The sequence below is a fragment of the Miscanthus floridulus genome, unplaced genomic scaffold (assembly GCF_019320115.1).
Source record: "Miscanthus floridulus cultivar M001 unplaced genomic scaffold, ASM1932011v1 fs_191_1_2, whole genome shotgun sequence".
Lineage (NCBI taxonomy): Eukaryota > Viridiplantae > Streptophyta > Magnoliopsida > Poales > Poaceae > Miscanthus > Miscanthus floridulus.
The window spans coordinates 1-19,696 of record NW_027096359.1 but is presented as its reverse complement, the minus strand read 5'-3'; the positions used below and the strand labels follow the sequence as shown (position 1 = coordinate 19,696).

Genomic DNA, 19,696 nt, shown 5'->3' with positions numbered 1-19,696 from the left:
CCCGGAACGGGCTAACCGAACGGCCCCAATCAGCTGGGAGAAACACCTCAGATCCAGCATGGGCATAAAGAGCGAGTGATTTTAGCACACCGTGCTTAATCATATAGTCATGACTCATTAGTTTTACTTGGGGCAAATTGTTTCTAAGTTTTTTTTAATAATGATTGTTTCTTAGTTATTATTATTATTCGGCCTGTTCGCTGGTTGGTTTCTGGGCTGGTTTGGGCTGGCTGGTGATGGTTTGTTGTGAGAGAAAAATATTATTGGCTGGCTGGTTTTGGCCGGCTGAAACCAACACGCGAACAGGCTGATTATATGAAGGACGCTGGGAAACCCAGAATGGGCTGATGGCCCACGGTACTTTAGACTTTGGGGCGTCGAACTCATGAGGCAGAATGGGCTTACCCAGAAAGAATTTGAGATAGCGGGACGAACTTAAATCATATTGTCCTGACTCATGAAGTCCAATCACTCTGGTATCTCAAATTGATCCAAGTTCTCTTATAGGCAAACAAATTAGATGTAGTTCAGGCAACCACTAGGTCGCTGTAGGTTTCCTAAAAAAAAGGTCATTTTTTTTCACCGTTTCCAGCTGCTGGAGTCTGACGAGCCAAGGGCTGAATAAGCTGAGGAGTTAAAATGGTAGTGCAGAAGAAGAGCAAGATGATGCTAGTTGGGACTTTTGTTCCAAAGACAACAAAGAGCAAGATGAGGTAGCGCAGAAAAAGAGCAAGAATATTTCTCTCCCTAAAAAAACAAAAACAAAACAAGAGCAAGAATAAGCTGATGATTTAGTATCACTATTTTGCTTTGCTGATTTTCTTTTTATTTTTTGTCTGCAAAGTGGTGTTCTGACCTATCATCTTTGGTTGTGCCAAGATTCACCAGAACTCTGACTTATTTGTCATTTGTCCACCGGCCAGGGCGATAGAAGAAAGCATGGTTTGCAATAAGTGCTTTGCTTGTGCGAATACAAACAACGGTACGGCACATGTCATAACGTCGATCTCTAGTTCTCTACGGCACAACACAACGTAAGAATGACATGATCCGTTAGTCCGTTACATCATCGCAGATCAGATCGCATTGATTACGTACAAAGTAGGATCACTTTACCGGTTGATTCAGTGGTCCATACGTGGCAATTAATTGGGCTTAGCGGTAGCTTGCAAGCCTGCGATTCGAGCGTGCAGGTCAAACTAATTCAAATCCAGCTAACTTTTATCTTTCACGCAGAAAAGAAATGGAGGGCAATTTAATAACTTTTCAAAATTTACAAGTTTCAAACGAACTGTCGCCACGAGGTAGGGTAGTAGGGTGATGGTGGACCACTGGAGCCTGGAGGAACACGAACAGAGGAAACCAGGAGCGCCACGAGGGCCGGGACCAGTGGCAACTCAGCAAACGAGCCGTCCCTCCTGTCTCTTCTCCCAACCCCGTCCATTTCAATTCAAGCAAGCAGGCACCCGAAGAAAAGCGAGCGGCCGATTGGACCGAACCAACCAACCAACCAACCCAAGCCTAGCCAACCCGAATCCCAAACCCAACTGCCCCGCCGCCGGCGATCGCCGGAGATGTCATGGCTCGCCCGCTCTCTCGCCACGTCTCTCAACATCCCCGACGATTCAGGCGCCGACGATGACCCGGACGCCACCACCACCCCTTCCCCCTCCGCGCGCATCCCGCCGCCGCCGCCGCCGCTCCCCACTCACCCGCTGCATTCGGGCGCGGCGGAGGGCGTCAAGGAGGACCTCACCGAGCTCTCCAAAACCCTAACGCGCCAGTTCTGGGGCGTCGCCAACTTCCTCGCGCCACCGCCCGGGGAGACCTCGCCGTCGCCCTCACCCTCCCCTCAATCGGCGGAGGGTCAATCCGCCGATGCGAGGACACCGCCCGAGATCGCCGGGATCCGGAACGACTTCGCTGAGATCGGCGGGCGGTTCAGAAGCGGGATCTCCCGGATCTCAGGTCACAAGGCCGTGTCTGGGTTCTCTAGGATGGCCTCTAGTTTCTTCGCTCCTGATGACGACGCGGAGAACGAGTGGGAGGAAGAGCGGAGACGACATGTTAGGTATGAGATGGAAGAGGAGGTGGAGGAAGGCGACGAGGAGTGGCATCAGTGGGAAGAGAGGGTAGGCCTTAGGGTGGAGGATGGCGACGCAAGGCATGAGTTGGAGATGGAAAGAGTAAGCGACGAAGAAGATGACGAATTGGAGGAGCTGAGAGCAAGGCATGAGGATGATGGCGAATTGGGGGAGCAGAGAGCAAGGCATGAGGAGGATGGCGAACCGGAGGAGCTGAGAGTAAGGCATGAGGAGGAGGAGGAAGTGGAGGAGGACTGGGATGTGATTGGAATCACTGAGGAGGTGCTTGCATTTGCCACAAACATTGCCAGGCACCCGGAGACCTGGCTCGACTTCCCGCTGCTACCTGACGATGACGAGGCTGATGGACCATTCTCATGTAATTTCTTCACCTCTTTCTTCAAGTTATTCATATTTATTCTCAGTGAAATGATATGTAAAGTTTCAAGTTTACCATTGGAAGATGTGTTGCTAGGTTCAAGGCATGTTGGCTCTACTGTAACTGAAAAAACTCTTCATATGTTAACTACAGTCGGCTTAATGTCTTGGTTGCTCTGCATTTTCATTGTTTTTTTCTACCAATTTTGTACATATAGAAGTGCTTACCTGAACTTTTTGTTCCTTCAGATTTTGACATGTCTGATGCTCAACAAGTGCACTCCTTGGCTATTGAGCATCTTGCTCCCAGATTAGCAGCTCTGCGGATTGAACTATGCCCGATTCATATGAGTGAAGAATGTTTTTGGAAAATTTACTTTGTTCTTCTACATCCTAGACTGAACAAGCATGATGCTGAGCTTCTATCTACACCACAGGTAAAATTCTCCTTACTCTTGATACTAAATTATCTCCATGGTTAACATCGTTCCAGAAAATTAGCATAGATAAGTAGTAAAGCTATATGCGGTTATGTTAAGGCTTTTGATGCTATTCTTGTACCAAATATCTAGGTAGTTCTGACTTGACATTTGTTATGTTAGAATATTTCTCAAGACATCTCTTTTGTGGTTTACATCATTCTTTATGGATTTATTTATGTCATTAATGTGATACATGACGCACGAGAACTTCTAGGGGTTGCTGTATGCGAAAAAGAAAAGAATCCCATCTGTCAATATGAACAGTGTTGATATAGGTGCTTACCATTCGAAGTAATTATGGCTGAACGAGCAGAGTCAAACTTACAATAGGTAGCATATTCTTATGATTGCCTGAGCTCTTAGACATCATAGCTTAGCCATATAATTTGTGTTTACTTTCAAGAGATCTTGATTCTTGATTTAGTTCTACGTATGTGGTAGCACATTTCTAGTTTCATACTCAACTACTAGACATAAGCGTTGTTGGTTCACACCAGCGCACCATACAATTAAACATGATATTTAGTGGTCTGATGAAAGAAGCTGAAATAACCTTTTTCTGGCTTCTCTTGAAGCTAGCAACTGCAAATTATGTCGTCTCTTCCATAACGCCAGGCATATTTTGATCATAAACACAGATTGTCGTCAAATCTAGAAATTACATGGCAGATGGCCAACTTGTCCCACATTAAGTGTCCATACTCCATAAAGGAGAAAAAACATAGTTTATGTACTTGGACATAAATGGTAATGGGAGACAGAAAACAACACGGTAAAGTATGAACATCGTTACTTATGCAATGGCAACGGGGAATTCCCCGTCGGGGAATAAGCCACCATCCCCGTCCCCGCGGGGGGGAATTTTCCCCATCCCCGTCCCCGCGAACAACCACGGGGAGCCTTCTTCCACCATCCCCGATCCCCGGCGGGGATTATGTCCCCGCGGGGATCCCCGTCCCCGCATACAGCAACACACACATGCATAAATCTTGCAACGTTCACAGATTCACACTTGCATAAATCTAGCAGCAAAGGTTCATAGATTCATAAAAGATCACATATTTATAAATTCTGGGATACTCATTAGTCTAATCAATCTAGCAACATAGTTCTAGCAACACACAGACGCATCTTGAATCAATATGAAATGAGATCGTTTCGTTTTACAACTCACAGCCTTCTTCGCGGGGCGGGTCGACGGGGATCGGGGTCGGGGATCAGCGAACCATCCCCGTCCCCGCCATCCCCTACGGGGACCACTTTTCTACCAAATCCATCCCCGTGGGGATAAATTTTCCTCCATCCCCATCCCCTAATGGAAGAATTCCCCGCGGGGAATCGGGGATCGGGTCCCCGTTGCCATCTTTACTTCTGCATGTGTGTAATGGCGGAGGAAGGAATTAAACTAAGGTGTGGTGAAGTGCCGAAGTAGGTAACATAGGTTGAGTACGATTGAAGATTTGAAATGTTTTGTACACATGCAAGATTTAATGATTTTGTATTCGCCAAGTACAAAATTATTTGCACTCTTGAGTCCATCTTTACTTAATTCTTTGCCCTGTTCTTCATAATTAATACCAAATTTAAACAAAAAATTAAATAAACAAGTAAACAATAATTGAAAAAAAGCTTATGCTACTGCAAATTGGGCCTTACAGTAAACATAGTTGAAGTTATTCTCCCCCTGATTCTGATCAGCGTGCGTCCGGTGTTTGTGCGCCTGTTCCTCTGCATCAGTGTGTGCCTTGGTGTCGCTGTCTTTGTGTGACTGCCTCGCCGGCTCACTGAGTCTCCGCCTCCGCATCGGCGCCTAAGCCCTAGGCATCTGCACTCTGCAAAATCGGCAGCACAGCAGAACTCGAATCGACGAATTGTTTGGGACTGGGATACTATAGACGGACAGCCGGATGGGAACGGAATACGTACGGGTGGTTGTCCGGACGATAAAGAGGCAGAGCACACAGCGATGGCCCATACCATAAGCAAGGCCCAAAGCCACGACCTATAAAAACCATTTGTTCCTTCCTCCTCCTGTCTATTGGGCAGACTGTGTTCAAAGCTTTCTTTGATGTCCATGGCCGATCAGCGGATGGGGTGCGTGTCTTGCAGTTCAGGGGGAGATCAGCTAGGAAGTCGAGGTATGGTGTCCGCCATACCTAGCCATATTGGATCCTTTGCCCCTGCATGTGTGTGCCTACATGTTGCAGCAATATATGTGATTGCTTCCTTATCTTTTGCAGTGAGTAGTAGATAAGCTTCCTTCAAACTAGATTTGGAAGCTCCCTAACTAGATTTGATGACAAGCGATGCCTGCCTCCCTAACTAGATTATATGTAATATGCATTTTTGTGCATACTTTTGAGGAGTCATGTCAAATTGGTTGTCTTTTATTTGTCTAGAAATATGATCATACCAGCATGTTTCAGACCTCCCTAACTAGATTTGGAAGCTCTAGGTAATTTGTAGGCACACTTTAGATTTATGTGGCTAGATTTCTCTAACCTCTAGTTTGCATGCACCGTAGATTCCTTATTGATGTAGTAAAAACTCGGCCCCTGTGGGAGACCTCACCACGGTGCTGCGCTAAGATGAAGTTTATTGTCTGCGGGACTGAGAACCCGCCCGCCCCCCCCCCCCCCCCCCCTAAGACCGGCAGCCCAATCCGTGCAACTTAGGACCCAGGACATGGCTCGCTGTAAGCTGCATCGGACATGATTTGCAATGGAAACTGCCGAAGAGGGGGTTAACTCATTGGTGAAAAGTTGAATCTCTAAATTTGACGATTCAAGCAGGAGGCATATTGTAATAGCTAGCAGTTAGGGCCAGTTACTCAATATGAACTCTCAGAAGATGCCAAACAGAGTATTTTGTGCAATTATTAGGCTTTTTCAGTGACATCACAAATTAGGCAAACTAAGTGTAGAAAATTCTGCCTATCTGATTATTATATTAAAGGGAATTTAGTAGTAGAGGCCCATGGCCTATGTCCATCCATGTGTGCTGTGCAGTAATGGTCCAAGAACTTCCTTTTTTTTTTATGAGACATGGTTAAACAAAATTCTAATTAAGCACTTGCAAGATCCTGCATAAAGAGGACTAGAAGTATACAGTCTTTATCTTCAATTGACTGTTGCCCTTGCCTGTTCTCCAACCTTCTCTGGTTGAGAACAAAGCTAATATTATAATGTGTCTGCTTGTGATGGTTTAATTTGAAGTAAACTGATTGCATGTTCCCAATGCTCCCCTGCACCCTAGTGTCGACGACCTGAAATCAAATAAAGTTAGTTTGGCATGAGTTGTCTTGCTAAAATTTCAAACTCCGACTCAATCAATAGAGGAACCAGTGAGGAAAAGTTAAAAAGTAATTAAAAGTGGAACCCATCCAGGATCAAAACTGCTTGCTTTAGTGACTAATATTCTGCACATTTTTTGTTCTTTCTATAAATTAGATTCGCACTGTGGCGGAACACTTTCTCCCAAGTTGACTTTCTTGAACTTTTGGAGTCCATTTATGTCATGGATGCACCAAAAGGAGGGATGCCCAATAGAATATCAGTTGCCATGGTTGATGCAATCATCATAACTAAAGACATGATTATTTGCCATTTCTGCTGGTATCAAACAGTTTATTCCACGAATAATGATACCTGCCTGAGCCTGTAATCTAAGTCCAGTTCTTATTCTTGCAGATTGTGGAAGCTAGAGCAATGCTTATGCAACGTTTGCAATACCAGTCAAAGCTTGAAACTGAGCAGCTAGGTCATCATAAGGATGATCTTGGAGTTCAGTTACGAGGGGACACCTTGAAAGATGCTACAGAAGCATTCCCATTCATGCGACGTGAAGCAGCTTCTGTTATGCCCATAACAGAAATTGAGATTGAGAAGCATCCTATCCAAGTAACTGAAGTTGCAGTTGTGGACAAATCGGTCATCAAAGAGGAGCTGCCCAAGGATCATACTGAGACCTCAAATGTTTTGCAAGAGGCCTTTGATGATGACATAGACGATTGGTTCGACGAGGAGGCCGATCTTGCTGGCCACCCAACTATCCACATAGGTGACGAGGAAGACGTGTCTTTTAGTGACTTGGAAGATGATGACGTGAAATGATTTAGTTGCAACTTGCAAAGCGAGCTATCGACCTGTGTATTGGAAACTGGATATCTATGCTGTACAAGAAAATGTAGAGGTGAAGGCTGTTCGTGAAAAGAATAGGGTGTACAGTGAAAACTGAGTAGCTTTGTTTTGCACTCAAGCTGCCGGGGTGAAGGCACTGTTCAAGCGGACGGGGTGAAGGCACTGTGATCTTATTGCTCAAGCGGCGGAGGTGAAGGCACTGTGATCTTATCGCTCGAGATATGGTAGGGTGCTACGTTTGACGAGCATTACAGTTTGTAATTTGATTCATACTCTTTTGTACATAAGCATTCGTGATGTTATAAGGTCAGAACAATAAAGTTACTTTCGTTGTTTGGTCAAAGAATTGCACATATATCAGATAAAAGAAAGCAGAGTGATCTTCAATTTATCGAGAATTTTATGTGCAATACAACTTGCTATACTTTATATACAAATTTGTACTGCTTCCTGACATTGTAATTCTTGGTACCCGAGATACAGGAAATTACTGGAACTGAGCACCAATGGAAGCGTCTATGCAGATTGCAGAAGAACAACAGGTGGATTGTTCTCCGAACAGGTTTCAAGACCTGATGTAGTTGAAGTTATTCGAGAGCTTCCCAAGGTGTGACCATAGAAGGCTCCCCAGGGAAGGTCTGGGCCTCTCCTGAGGCTGAGGCCCGGCGACGGGTGGGGCTGGCACGCTGGTCTTCCTCACGGGCGGCCAGCCAGGGGCCTCCTTCACAACGTTTAGCGAGATCTCCATCTCGGCGACCCTCGCCTGCACAGCGCGCAATGCCTCAGTGCGCACCTCGCCGCCGGTGTCCGTGACGAGGTAAAATATGCCAAAGGCCTCGTCCTTGTGCCTCTTGAGCTCAACTCTCAGCAGCGACAGGCCGTGCTCCCGCAGCACCCTGGTGAAATCCGATAGCAACCCCGACCGGTCGGCGGTGCAACGCCGTGCGTTAGTGAAACGAGGCGGTGGGCGCCCGATGACAAGTACATACAGCCTCGAGGAATGGTCGAGCGAGCCTGACATGAGTGGCCCTCCGCTCCACCGCGGCCACGAGGCACCGGGAGACCTTCTGCCGCTCGGCGCTGCTGTCGACCGTGCGCCCGTCCTTGTGCCGGATGTAATATTCCTGCGTCCATGATGCCAAGGATGACACAATGTCAGACTCCAAGGGTGATGATGCAATGCAACATGGGCACCCACGTACTGACAAGAGGTGAGAAACACACGTGGTGATACCTGCAAGAGCCCCCTGGGAACCGACGGTAGCGTGGAAGACGACGTAGTGCATGTCGGTGAGCGAGCACACCGTGTCGAAGAGCAGCCTGGGCCGGTCCCTGCTCGTCATCTTGACGACGGCGTAGCCCCGCTCCTCCCAGCTGTCGATGGACACGCGCGTCACGGCGCCGCGGCGGGCCGTCCGCGCGGTCGCCGCCTTGTCGCCCATGCTGAAGAGCTCCTCGTCGACGGGGGTCGGGGCCGGGCCGGACTCGTAGTCCCGGTCGTCGTGCATGAGCTGGTGCAGGCGGCGCTCCGTGTGGACGCGGCCCTGCACGGGCTCCGACACGCACACCCAGTGGCGCTCCCCGGTCACGTTGTCCACCAGCACGGACGTGATGGTCTGATGGACGACAACGCGGGAGATCACCAACGAACCCTTCTCGTTTGGGGAGGACGCACGGAGGCGACGAAACCAACGGAGCGGGAGGTTATATAGGTGGACCGTGGACGGATGAGGATGGAGGAGGCGGGAGATCGATCACCTTGCGTTGCGTCTCCACAGGCGCGGAGCCGAGGCGAGGTCACGTGTGGTGGTTGCGCGCCCGCCCGGTTCCGGGCTCCGATTTGTTGCTCCGCGCGCCTCTGTTCGTTGTCGTCGTTGCTCCTCCTCTCTCTGCGCGAACGAACTCTGCGAAACGGCGGCGTAAGCGGGGGGCGCGAACGGCCGCCGCGCCACGTCGGACGGCCGCGCGGCCACGTGGCGGAGGCACCCTGGTTGCTAGCGTAGCCTTTGTCCGGTTTCGTTGCTTGAATTCCGACTCTGTTTCTCTTGTGTTCTTCGTTCCCTCCTCGGCTGCTCTCCTCTGGCCTTTGGTTGATCGGTCAAGGCTTTGCTTGTAGATCAGATCTGTTCGTACGATCGTGTCCTTTTTGGGTTACCGGAGGGTGGAATTTCATGAGGTTCCACTTCTACAGACATACAGCGCGGAAATGCACGGATTTTTTTTTTCTTTTCGTCTTTTTCTCATGTGCACAGCCTATTGCAAAACTGTGATTTGGAGAAAAATGCTCTCATGCTGCCCTTTTCGCCGCAAGATCAGAGGATGTGCCATTCACGATACGGGTCTTCATCCTCCATGCTCTTTTGGCAATAAGGAGTTCTCACCATTCACCACATGACGTGATGTCTTTTGGCAATAGGAGCTCTAATCGAATTCCACAGTCTATTGAACACATTGCTCTCACGCAAAAGATATCATGTGCACAAGCATGCAAAATCATGATTTTCTAGAGATTAGAGGATGTGCCATTCACGATATGCGTTCATCCTCCATGCTGGATCATACACGAGATTGCATAGGTTTACTGTTCCTATTTGCCATTGGGTATTTTTGAATTTAAAACATTATTGTTTTATATATTGTAACGCCTCAGAGTCCAAACGACTCAGATCCGTCCTGCACGTTGGGTGAACCACACCTACCACCATCCCACTTACGCTTTCGTCCTCGCTTCGCGTAAAAGGGTTAACCCGGGGATGGTGGGATGGACTCTAGAAGCCTGATATGTTGTCTATCCCACTTTCAATAACCAAGGTGGGACTAAACACCGCACATGGGCCACTATGGGCCAAATTCTAAACTGGGCCGGACGTGACATATATAATATGAAATTATTATCCAAACCATTTTTGTCTACAAACACCAATGGTTCTGGGATTCAGTCATAACAGAAAATGTTTCTCATACTCACCAAGAAACTAGAAATTATGAAATCCTATTCCACGCAAGGCAATTAGAATCGATTATTTTCTTCGAACTGAGCATAGCTCAGCACGTTAGTTTCCTTGTGGTGGAAGTTATCCATCTGGATTCATGTTCTCGACTTTGCGCGGGTACTCGTATTTTCCTAAATCATTTCCGTGCTATTCTTTCAGTAGACATGGGCTCCTCGATAACGAGTGTATGTGGTAACTTTGTCAACTTGAACACCATCAGCTCGGTCTTATGAAGATGCTCATAGTGGTAGCATTTGTTTGTAAGTAAACGTAAGTGTCTGTAGATCGAGGAGTCGTTTTTTTAGGAAAAGATAGGAAAAGATCGAGGAGTCGTTCTACCTCTTGTCCTTGAAGATGGTTTGTACTCCCTTTCATTCCAAACTGTAAGTTATTTTGGCTTTTTTAGATACATAACTTTTGCTATGTATATAGATATATACTATATCTAGATACATAATAAAAGAAATGTATCTAAAAAAGCAAAACGTCTTGGTTTCAACAGATGAATCGGTGTATTATCTAATATACATTTTTTCTCCAACTTTATTCTAGAGGGCCTAACCGTGTTGGGGATAGAGAACAAGATAGCATGCGAGACTACCTTTGCTTACTTCTTTTTCATCAAGCACACAAGTTTTTAGAAGAGTCGTAGATCGGCATCTACCTCATCCCAATCACAGGGTGAGGTTCGCTATGGTTGTGGTGGGTGTGTTTCAAATACTTCAATTCTTATAAATAGTTGAAGTGAATTTTATAAAAGAAAATAAAGGAGGATTATGTGAGTTTGCAATCCCAATCAAATCTGCCACATTAGAATTCATGACCAAAGGTATCTCTGCATCCAATTAACATGTAAGTCCCTTATCTAAGATGAATAGGTTGGTTCACTCGAAGAGAATATTTTCTATGATCATACCACAACCATGTCATCCACAAACACGCTCTATAAGATCCCATAGAGTATAAATGCAATAAGTCATGCGATATGATCCAATTCTATATCGATTATACTTACTTTCATGACTTATTATGGCACCAGAGTAAAGAAGAAAGTAGGCTAAACCTTTTTCTTTTTTATTATTAATAAGTAAATATTTTGTTTGGACATAAGAAACCTAGCTCAAAGTGAATGGAAAAAGAACCCCGTCCGCATTTGTATTGTGTGACGAGAGAGAGAGTGTGTGTGTGTGTCAATAGTTAGCGATCAAGGATTAAGTAGTCTGAATCTTGTGCTAAAACGGAAAAGAATGGATAAATATTTTCTCGGTAATTTCCTACCCCTTAAGGTAAGGTAATAATATACAATTCTCGTATTACCACAATACACGTACGTACTTTAATCAGTCCTGACAGAAGGATCAGCTATATAGAAAAATCTCAAGTGCTCCGATTCCGCGTGGGTAATATGTACTCTGTGTTGGAAGCCATGCATGATATTTTGTCGCCGGCGAGCCACTTGCACGAACCAAGGGCGCCGCCGACAGAGCTTATGCCAGTTTAGAAAATCTCGTGATCTTCACTCTGTTCGCTTAGCTTATAAGTCGTATTTTTTCAGCCAACGAACAGTATTTTTCTCTCATAACAAATCAGCGAACGGTACTTTTAACCATAGCTTATCAGCCAAGTAAACCGGACAACTTGTCCACGCGATGCGTGAAGACGAAACCATGGCGAATCCATGGGGTTTTGTCTTGAGCACGGGACAACAGAAATGCCGTAGGCCGCCTGTTGAGCGGCCGGTAGCCTGCGGCTGTTTCGTTTCAGTTTGATTCAAGGAGACGTTTGTGTTTGCCCTGGCTTGGCTAGCTTGCTTTGGTCAGTTGTTGGATGGATGTTAGCCAGGTTGTCCGCGCGCAAGCAACGACGCGAGCCAAGCGCCGGGCCCGTCATCCGTGGTCCATGGAACATGGGTGCCCGCCGTGTCGTGCGACGGCAGCAACCAAGGGCGGATCTGAGCGGGTGCATGGCCCGCTTCAGTCGGCCTCGGCCGGGTACGGTGCGACTCCAGTAAGATGCGCCCGTACGAGCCCGACATATAGCCGACCGCGACCCAGTGCCTGAAGAACGCCACGTACGCGGCGGCGAGTCAGGGCGGGCAACGGCCCGCGGTGCGCAAGCGCGGCCCGCAACCGGCCGGTGACGTGCGGCCGCAACAAAAGGCGACGGCGCGACGCGCGTGCGTACGTACGGCCGCGTGCATCGGCAAACTCGGCATCCACTCGATCGGTGGCTTTGGTTGAGTTTCCTTGCCCCCGTGTGGGAGGATGGATCGACGATCAGTTCACGCGATAACGTATGAGCTGCGGCCACGTACGTCACTGTCCCTGCTGCAACCGTGGCGTCATCACGAGGATCGAAACGGCCCGGCCGCCGGGTGGCTGACGAGGAGGCGCCCATCGACATGCGCGGTCGCAACGCAAGGCGGCGGCGCACGGGCACGGCAAGTAGTAGCTGCGATTGTGCTCGCTCGCTGGTTGCCGATTGGTTGGCTCCGATGATGGCTTCCGTTGTGTGGGCGTGGACTGGGTCGACCCATACGTACGGGGTCCGTACGATGGGCCGGCCAATGCGTGGGCTAGTGTTTCCTGTAATTCCGGTCCACAGCGTGACTCCTACAGAGTACGTTACTTCTCGAGTGCTCACACAGGTCACGGTCACGGCTCCGCACCGCACGACGTCGCCCAAGCGCGCCACCGTCGCTGGAGCCTTTCCGGGGCCGGTCGCATGCAACAGTGCCATCTCCTTGCCAGATGGAAACTCCACGCGGTCCTTTTGCCAACTACGTACCCTGGTCTGCTCCTGCTCGATCGTAAACTTAGTTTGCAGATCACGGCGCCGCAGGCAGTACCGATAACTAATCCTCGTCTGTATCGCGACGGCGGCAGTGGTTGCCAAGGGATGGAACTCTGGAAGGTACCAGCTGCTGCTGGCTGCCATCCGCGTCATGAAGCCGCCGTGACCGTGAGTTCCTTCCTTATCCCTGCCTCAGGTATACCGTATACGTTTCTCTTTCTCCATCCATCCAGGTGGTTGGCGATCAATCATGCGATAGATATATGATCATTGCCGCCGTGACCGTGAGTTCCTTACCCCTGCCGCCGTGGCATGCTCTTTGCTGATTGCTGAACCGAGGTGACAGGTTAAGCTACGGCGCTGCAACATTGCATGGACGGGACGACGTGGACAGAGACGACGCGATATATGCCGCCGGCTGGCATCCTTAAGTGACTGGTGGCGCATGCACGCCGCGGCAGTCGATCGGCAAGAGCTATCGCGGCATGGCGCGAAGCTGCGAGACATCAACTTGCAAAGAGGCCATGGGAGGCGGCGCCATCGCCACCAGATAAAAAGATTGACAACGGCACGGTCCCGTGAAGCCTACGTTCGGCTCGGCGCGCAACGGGTGATCAGGAGGCGGCGTGCGGTCGTCGCGACAAGAAGCCATGGTGCGGCGCGTTGGATTGGGGCTGCTTCCGCCCCAAGAAGCGATGGTGCGACGCGTTGGATTGCAGTGCAGACAATAAAATGTATATTAAGACCACTAAAAACGACAGCATGACTGGAATTTTGATCCACCAAACGCTTCCAGGTGAGGATTGGAGTGGATTTTGGAGTTGTCTCGGGGGTAATTCGTTCATTTTCCTCGTGTATTGAGATTTGAGAGGTTTGTTTAACAAGAAAACCAGCACCGGTTCTTGGTTCTTGGTTCTTGATGCTACATGAAGGTGGCTGAAAATGGGACCTAAATTCAGCATTGTGTGATTGTTGTATACAACTAGCAATGAATCTTGAGTTTTCAGAACATCTGAATCTCCACAAGTGTTACTATTACCGACAGCGCAGGGTATGGCTGCTGTATGGTGTGCTTTTACTGTTTTACATCAAAACTGAAGGTGAGAGAAGTTGTAGGCTGTTGATACAAAAAATTACAATTCAACCAACACACTAGGACAACGTCACCCAATCAAAACATTACGTGCTGAGATGTTCATCCTCCATGCTGATCAAGCCCAAGACCAAGCTGTTTGCGAAATGCGTACTGAGATCCAATGGAATAATTACCCATGATCGCGATTACTGAGTCCAACTAGATCCTGAATGGTATTTTGCAGTAATAGTCACCTGAAAGAGGACACTAGTAATACTACAACGACTGTCCTTTGATTACCTGCATTGCTGTCTTTACTGGTGTTTAGCATCTGACCATAGCATGAGAGCAGATAGGAGGGATATTGTGGCTGTCTCAACTCGTAGCCTGCATGGACCAAGACCGACAGGGACTGCACCTGCTGATTTCAGTGAATGTACCTCCTCTTCTGTGAAGTCTGAAATATGGACGGTCATATTAGATCCACTAACATAACAATATGGCATCATATCTGAAATTTTTTTGGAGATAAGATTCTTTGTTTTGAAGTTAAAAGTACTCTTGGTCAGTGGTACTATAAAGTTTATCATGGGTGAAATTTAATGTAACCCCATATGTGTTTAACACTCTGCTAGCTTCTCATGTCTGATTGTCTGAACCTACATTGTAAATCACTACTTGATTACTGTTTTGTTTTAAAATTTTGACATTTGCTTTGCATTATTTATAGCATTTGTTAACCTCTCAGTGCAACCATGCAGGTAACGAACAAAAACGAAATTCATATGATAAATAAGCAAGTACTCCCTCCATTCCAAATTATAAGACATTTTGGCTTTTCTAGATACATAACATTTTCTATACACTTAGATATGCACTGTCTAGATACATAGTACAAGCAATGTATCTAGAAAAGCTAAAACGTCTTATAATTTGAAATGGAGGGAGTAATAAGAAGCGCTTGGGAAAAATCGAGTTTATATTGACCAGTATCGCTATTATAATCTTATCATTTAAATAATTAGATTTCTAAGACATTCGAATAGTTAAATATGAACGGATTTGCATACCTCCTTCAGGTCCAATAATCAGAAGCCCACTTTGTTCAGTGCTGGATTTTGGCAGAACACTTAAAAGAGGAGGCGCTTCTGCTGATGCTAGGAAAGCAAGCTTTGACTGTGATACCTGATGGCAGAAAAGGCCAGCAGCAGATAAAGGTCAATACACGGACTGTCATGTGGGGCACGGCGTACGCGAGACGCCGCAGGGCGCGCGACGTCCGCAGAGCAGCGGAGCGAGCCGCGGAGCGCGAGGAGCGCGCGCGCCACGCAGCGGCCGCGGCTGCCGCGAACGCAGATGGCAGGGCCGATCTTAGTGGCTAGGAGGAGATTAGGCCCCAAAATTAGGAGTTTGTTTCCAAAATTAGTTGGCCGGTTGGCCCTTATATACCTTGTACTCGGATTATGGAGGATTAAGCAAGATCAATTACCAATCTCCTTCCCTCCCTCTCGTGTTTAAGCCCAGGCGGCCGTGAGGGGTATAACCTCCGCCCTGGAAGACTCAGCCGGAGACTACGAGCTCCGTAGTCGAGGGCCTGCTGCCTTGGATCACCGTGCTCTTGACAACCTGGTATCAAGGTCTCGACGATCCTCTCCCACCCGTTCCACGCAATCCTCTACAGCCGCAGCCGCCCACCACCGCCCCAACTCCCCACCAGCACCCACCATGGCCGAACCGACCCTTGCCGACATCCTGGAATCCCTGAAGACCCTCTCCGCCGATATGGCCACCATGAAGGCCGACATGGCGGTGATGAAGATGGAGAAGTCCGCGTCGTCGTCCGGCGGTGGCGGTGAGCACCGCCCGGAGGGACCGCTCCCGGATCATCCGCCCAAGCACAAGAAGTGGGATTTTCCCCGCTTCGACGGCACGACTGATCCCATGCTTTTCCTCAACAAGTGCGACTCGTATTTCCGCCAGCATCGTACCATGGCAGAAGAGCGCGTGTGGATGGCGTCCTACCACCTGGACGACGTCGCGCAGCTATGGTACACGCAGCTCCAGGAGGACGAGGGTACGCCGACCTAGGGGCGATTCAAGGAACTCCTGAACCTTCGGTTCGGGCCTCCTCTTCGTTCAGCACCGTTGTTCGAGCTCGCGGAGTGCCGACGCACCGGGACCGTGGAGGAGTACGCCAACCGCTTCCAGGCCCTCCTGCCTCGAGCGGGCCGTCTGGACGAGGCGCAGCGCGTCCAGCTCTTCACCGGCGGACTCCTGCCGCCACTCAGCCATGCCGTCCGCATCCACAACCCGGAGTCCCTCGCGGCGGCCATGAGTTTGGCAAGGCAGGTGGAGCTGATGGAGGCCGACCGGCCGCCGCCTCCCCCGCCTCGGGCTCCCCAGCGCGGTATCATTCCCGCGCCCGCGGCGAGGCCCGCGCTTCCAGCGCCGCCGCCCCTGCTCGCGCTCCCTCCCCCCCCAGCGGCTGCCCAGCAGGGCCGTGGCGAGGGTAATCAGCGGCGCCTCACCCAGGAGGAGATGGCGGAACGGCGTCGCCAAGGGCTCTGCTTTAACTGTAATGAAAAGTATTCGCATGGCCATAACAGGTTCTGCAAGCGCATCTTCTTCCTCGAGGGCGTGGCGATCGACGACGAGGGGGCGGACGCTGCGGCCGAGATCGGGGACTCGGAAGCCCCCGTCTTCTCCTTGCACGCGGTCGCCGGCGTGCCCTACGGCGGCACGATGCAGCTCGCCGTCGTCGTGGGTGCCGCCTCACTCGTCGCCCTCCTCGACAGCGGCTCGACCCACAACTTCATCTCCGCCGGGGCAGCGGCACGCACAGGGCTTAGGGTGGAGCCCCGACCTCGGCTCACCGCCGTCGTGGCCAACGGCGAGCAGGTCTCGTGCCCCGGGGTTATCCGCGCGGCCCCAGTCACCATCGCCGGCACCATCTTCAACATCGATCTGTTTGTCATGCCACTTGCAGGTTTCGATGTGGTGCTCGGTACTCAGTGGTTGGCCACCCTCGGGCCGGTGGTCTGGGACTTCGCAGCGCCCTCCATGGCGTTTCAGCTCCATGGGCGCCCCGTACACTGGACCGGCGTGCCGATCGCCACCGCGCTGCAGCTCCACTCCACCATGGCCAGCGCGCCGCTCCTCGATGAGCTGTTGGCCACGTTCGGGAACATCTTCGCCGAGCCCACGGGACTGCCACCGCCCCGCGCCCGCGACCACAACATCACCCTCAAGCCGGACGCAGCGCCGGTGGCAGTCCGCCCATACCGATACCCGGCGACGCACAAGGACGAGCTGGAGCGCCAATGCTCCGCTATGATCCAACAGGGCATCGTCCGCCGCAGCAACTCGGCGTTCTCATCACCGGTCCTCCTCGTCAAGAAGGCGGATGGCTCATGGCGCTTCTGCGTCGACTACCGCGCCTTGAACGCCCTCACCGTAAAAGATGCGTTTCCCATACCCGTCGTCGACGAGCTTCTGGATGAGCTCCACGGGGCGCGCTTCTTCACCAAACTCGACCTGCGGTCGGGGTACCATCAGGTACGGATGCGGCCGGAGGACATTCACAAAATGGCGTTCCATACCCATGACGGCCTGTACGAGTTCCTGGTGATGCCGTTCGGGCTGTGCAACGCCCCGGCAACTTTCCAGGCACTCATGAACGACGTGCTGCGCGCCCACCTCCGCCGGTTCGTCCTTGTTTTCTTCGACGACATCCTGATTTACAGCAGGAGCTGGGCCGACCACCTGCATCATCTCCGCGTCGTCCTGACCCTCCTACGCCAACACCGCCTCTTTGTCAAGAGGTCCAAGTGTTCGTTCGGCGTCGACTCCGTCGGCTACCTCGGCCACATCATCTCGGCGTCCGGAGTGGCCATGGACCCCGCCAAGGTCCAAGCCATCCATGAGTGGCCGCAGCCCCGCTCGACGCGCGCGGTGCGCGGTTTCCTGGGCCTCGCAGGCTACTACAGGAAGTTCGTCCACAACTTCGGCTCCATCGCTGCCCCCCTCACCGCACTTCTGAAGAAGGAAGGATTCTCATGGAACGATGACGCCGCCGCGGCTTTCCTCGCCCTCAAAGGGGCCGTGACCTCGGCACCGGTGCTGGCGCTCCCGGACTTCACCAAGCCCTTCATCGTGGAGTGTGATGCATCCACGTACGGTTTCGGGGCGGTGCTCATCCAGGAGGGCCACCCGATTGCTTTCTTCAGTCGGCCGGTGGCTCCTCGCCATCGCTCGCTGGCAGCTTACGAGCGGGAGCTGATCGGCCTCGTCCTAGCCGTCCGCCACTAGCGTCCGTACCTCTGGGGGCGCCGCTTCTTCGTCAAGACGGACCACTACAGCCTCAAGTACCTCCTCGACCAGCGCCTCGCCACGATCCCACAACATCACTGGGTCGGCAAGCTGCTGGGCTTCGACTTCACCGTGGAGTACAAGGCCGGCGCGACGAACACGGTGGCTGACGCTCTCTCCCGACGGGACACCGATGAAGCCGCTGTGGGTGCGCTCCTGGCAGTCTCGGGCCCCCGGTTCGACTTCATCAGCCGCCTCCGCCACGCACAAGCCATCGATGTAACTGTAGTTATAATTATTCTGAAAGAAGGTGTAGACATAACCAATTTCCATCTATGGTTACCCAAAAAAATCACACAAGCCATGATATTATGTTACTTTCACATCCAACTAATAATAAATGTTAATTTAAACAGAAATATTATTATCTTAACTGTTTTCTTAACAACGAACCATAGTTTGCAGAACATCATGGTTGCTCTAAAAAATGAATGTTACTTGACCACAGTAGCCAAGGAACTCTCAGTAGTGAGTGCATTAATTAGAGATTGCTCACAATATGTCATGCATGGTGCATGGATAACAAAAGCATAGGAGGTACTTACAACAGGTAGAAGGTGACTTATCTGAATTGGGGGCTTCAGCGACATTTCATGTATCCTCTGGCCTACAAAAGATATAAGAGTAATGAGATTAGTATGTTTTCAGTCACTAAGAAGGCAGGAGCAATTTAGTCTTTACAAAATCTTAGTCACTCACGATTGCATACGGAGAACATGCTAATAACATATTCAAATTGAGCATAAACTAATTAATCAACATGCCAAGAACGGAGGTTAAACCCAAACTCTATACATTGTTTAACTGCAGCCAGCACAAGACGTTGCAGCCTGTCCACCCGATTTTCCGCAATTGTGTGACATCTTTCTGTCAGGAGAGGAGTAACACTAGAAGCTCCTAGTTCCTAAATAAGAAAAGAAAACAGACTTAGAAGTAGACAATGAAGAAGAAGAACACCCAAATTGTAAGTAACATACAGTACATTTCTCTATAAGCCAATCAGCACGTCCGCCTTTCAGTGTCCCTGAGGATTAGAATAATAAAGTGATTACAGGATGGAATAAAAAAACTATCATGGTTTACATAGTACATTTCACAAGACTCACCAAATGCAGCAAAGACATGCCATTGGATGCCTTGAGGAGCTATGATCCTAGCATCCTCTAATAACTCAACATCTGAGCCACTTTTGTCAACTTTATGTATGAATCCTTCAACTAAACCACCCGCCCCATCAAATAGTTCAACCCTATGAAAGTTGGTGACAGAAATTACATGATGTAACTGATAAGCTCAAGAAACATAAAACATAGGTTGAAAATGACATCTCAACAAAACTACAAGAACAGTTTTCTCTATATGAACAGTAAGGTCTCCCAGGAAA

At 49.8% G+C, this 19,696-nt stretch overlaps 3 protein-coding genes across 10 annotated transcripts; 1 reads left to right on the top strand and 2 right to left on the bottom strand.

Annotated features, from left to right (window-relative positions):
• The first annotated feature begins 1,028 nt into the window (after positions 1-1,028).
• On the top strand, positions 1,029-7,702 carry LOC136530749 (uncharacterized). Of its 4 annotated transcripts, none has more exons than XR_010777862.1 (4): positions 1,029-2,463; positions 2,712-2,899; positions 6,634-7,307; positions 7,567-7,702. XR_010777862.1 is itself a non-coding variant. In XM_066523472.1 (3 exons), exons 1-3 carry the CDS (start codon positions 1,575-1,577, stop codon positions 7,054-7,056), a joined length of 1,500 nt encoding a protein of 499 aa, XP_066379569.1. In that variant the 5' UTR covers positions 1,029-1,574; the 3' UTR covers positions 7,057-7,474. The 4 variants fall into 4 exon arrangements, 1 of the variants encoding a protein (XP_066379569.1); XR_010777861.1 differs by having other exon boundaries at positions 7,561-7,692; XR_010777863.1 differs by lacking the exon at positions 7,567-7,702 and having other exon boundaries at positions 6,634-7,236; positions 7,274-7,474.
• A 328-nt stretch (positions 7,703-8,030) lies between these two features.
• Positions 8,031-8,833, bottom strand: LOC136530751 (ACT domain-containing protein ACR3-like). Its single transcript, XM_066523478.1, has one exon. The coding sequence runs from the start codon at positions 8,589-8,591 to the stop codon at positions 8,031-8,033; it is 561 nt and encodes a 186-aa protein (XP_066379575.1). The 5' UTR covers positions 8,592-8,833.
• Positions 8,834-13,892: 5,059 nt separating this feature from the next.
• LOC136530750 (uncharacterized) lies at positions 13,893-19,491 on the bottom strand. Of its 5 annotated transcripts, none has more exons than XM_066523474.1 (5): positions 19,419-19,491; positions 19,290-19,336; positions 18,883-18,919; positions 15,015-15,133; positions 13,893-14,401 (listed from the first exon to the last, which is right to left on the bottom strand). In XM_066523474.1, the coding sequence occupies exons 2-5, from the start codon at positions 19,294-19,296 to the stop codon at positions 14,259-14,261; spliced, it is 306 nt and encodes a 101-aa protein (XP_066379571.1). In that variant the 5' UTR covers positions 19,297-19,336; positions 19,419-19,491; the 3' UTR covers positions 13,893-14,258. The 5 variants fall into 5 exon arrangements, with proteins under 5 accessions (XP_066379571.1, XP_066379570.1, XP_066379573.1 ...); XM_066523473.1 differs by having other exon boundaries at positions 15,015-15,129; positions 18,858-18,919; positions 19,419-19,489; XM_066523476.1 differs by lacking the exon at positions 19,290-19,336 and adding an exon at positions 19,108-19,216 and having other exon boundaries at positions 15,015-15,129; positions 18,858-18,919; positions 19,420-19,443.
• Positions 19,492-19,696: the final 205 nt, after the last annotated feature.

Coding starts and splice junctions, on each gene's coding strand:
- LOC136530749 (XM_066523472.1), top strand. CDS start 1,575: ATGTCATGGCTCGCCCGCTCTCTCGCCACGTCTCTCAACATCCCCGAC. Junction 2,464..2,711: donor GGCTGATGGACCATTCTCAT/GTAATTTCTTCA, acceptor TTGTTCCTTCAG/ATTTTGACATGTCTGATGCT. Junction 2,900..6,633: donor AGCTTCTATCTACACCACAG/GTAAAATTCTCC, acceptor TTATTCTTGCAG/ATTGTGGAAGCTAGAGCAAT.
- LOC136530751 (XM_066523478.1), bottom strand. CDS start 8,591: ATGCACGACGACCGGGACTACGAGTCCGGCCCGGCCCCGACCCCCGTC.
- LOC136530750 (XM_066523473.1), bottom strand. Junction 15,130..18,857: donor TAAGTCACCTTCTACCTGTT/GTAAGTACCTCC, acceptor TTCTGCCATCAG/GTATCACAGTCAAAGCTTGC. Junction 14,402..15,014: donor GATTATTGGACCTGAAGGAG/GTATGCAAATCC, acceptor TCCATATTTCAG/ACTTCACAGAAGAGGAGGTA.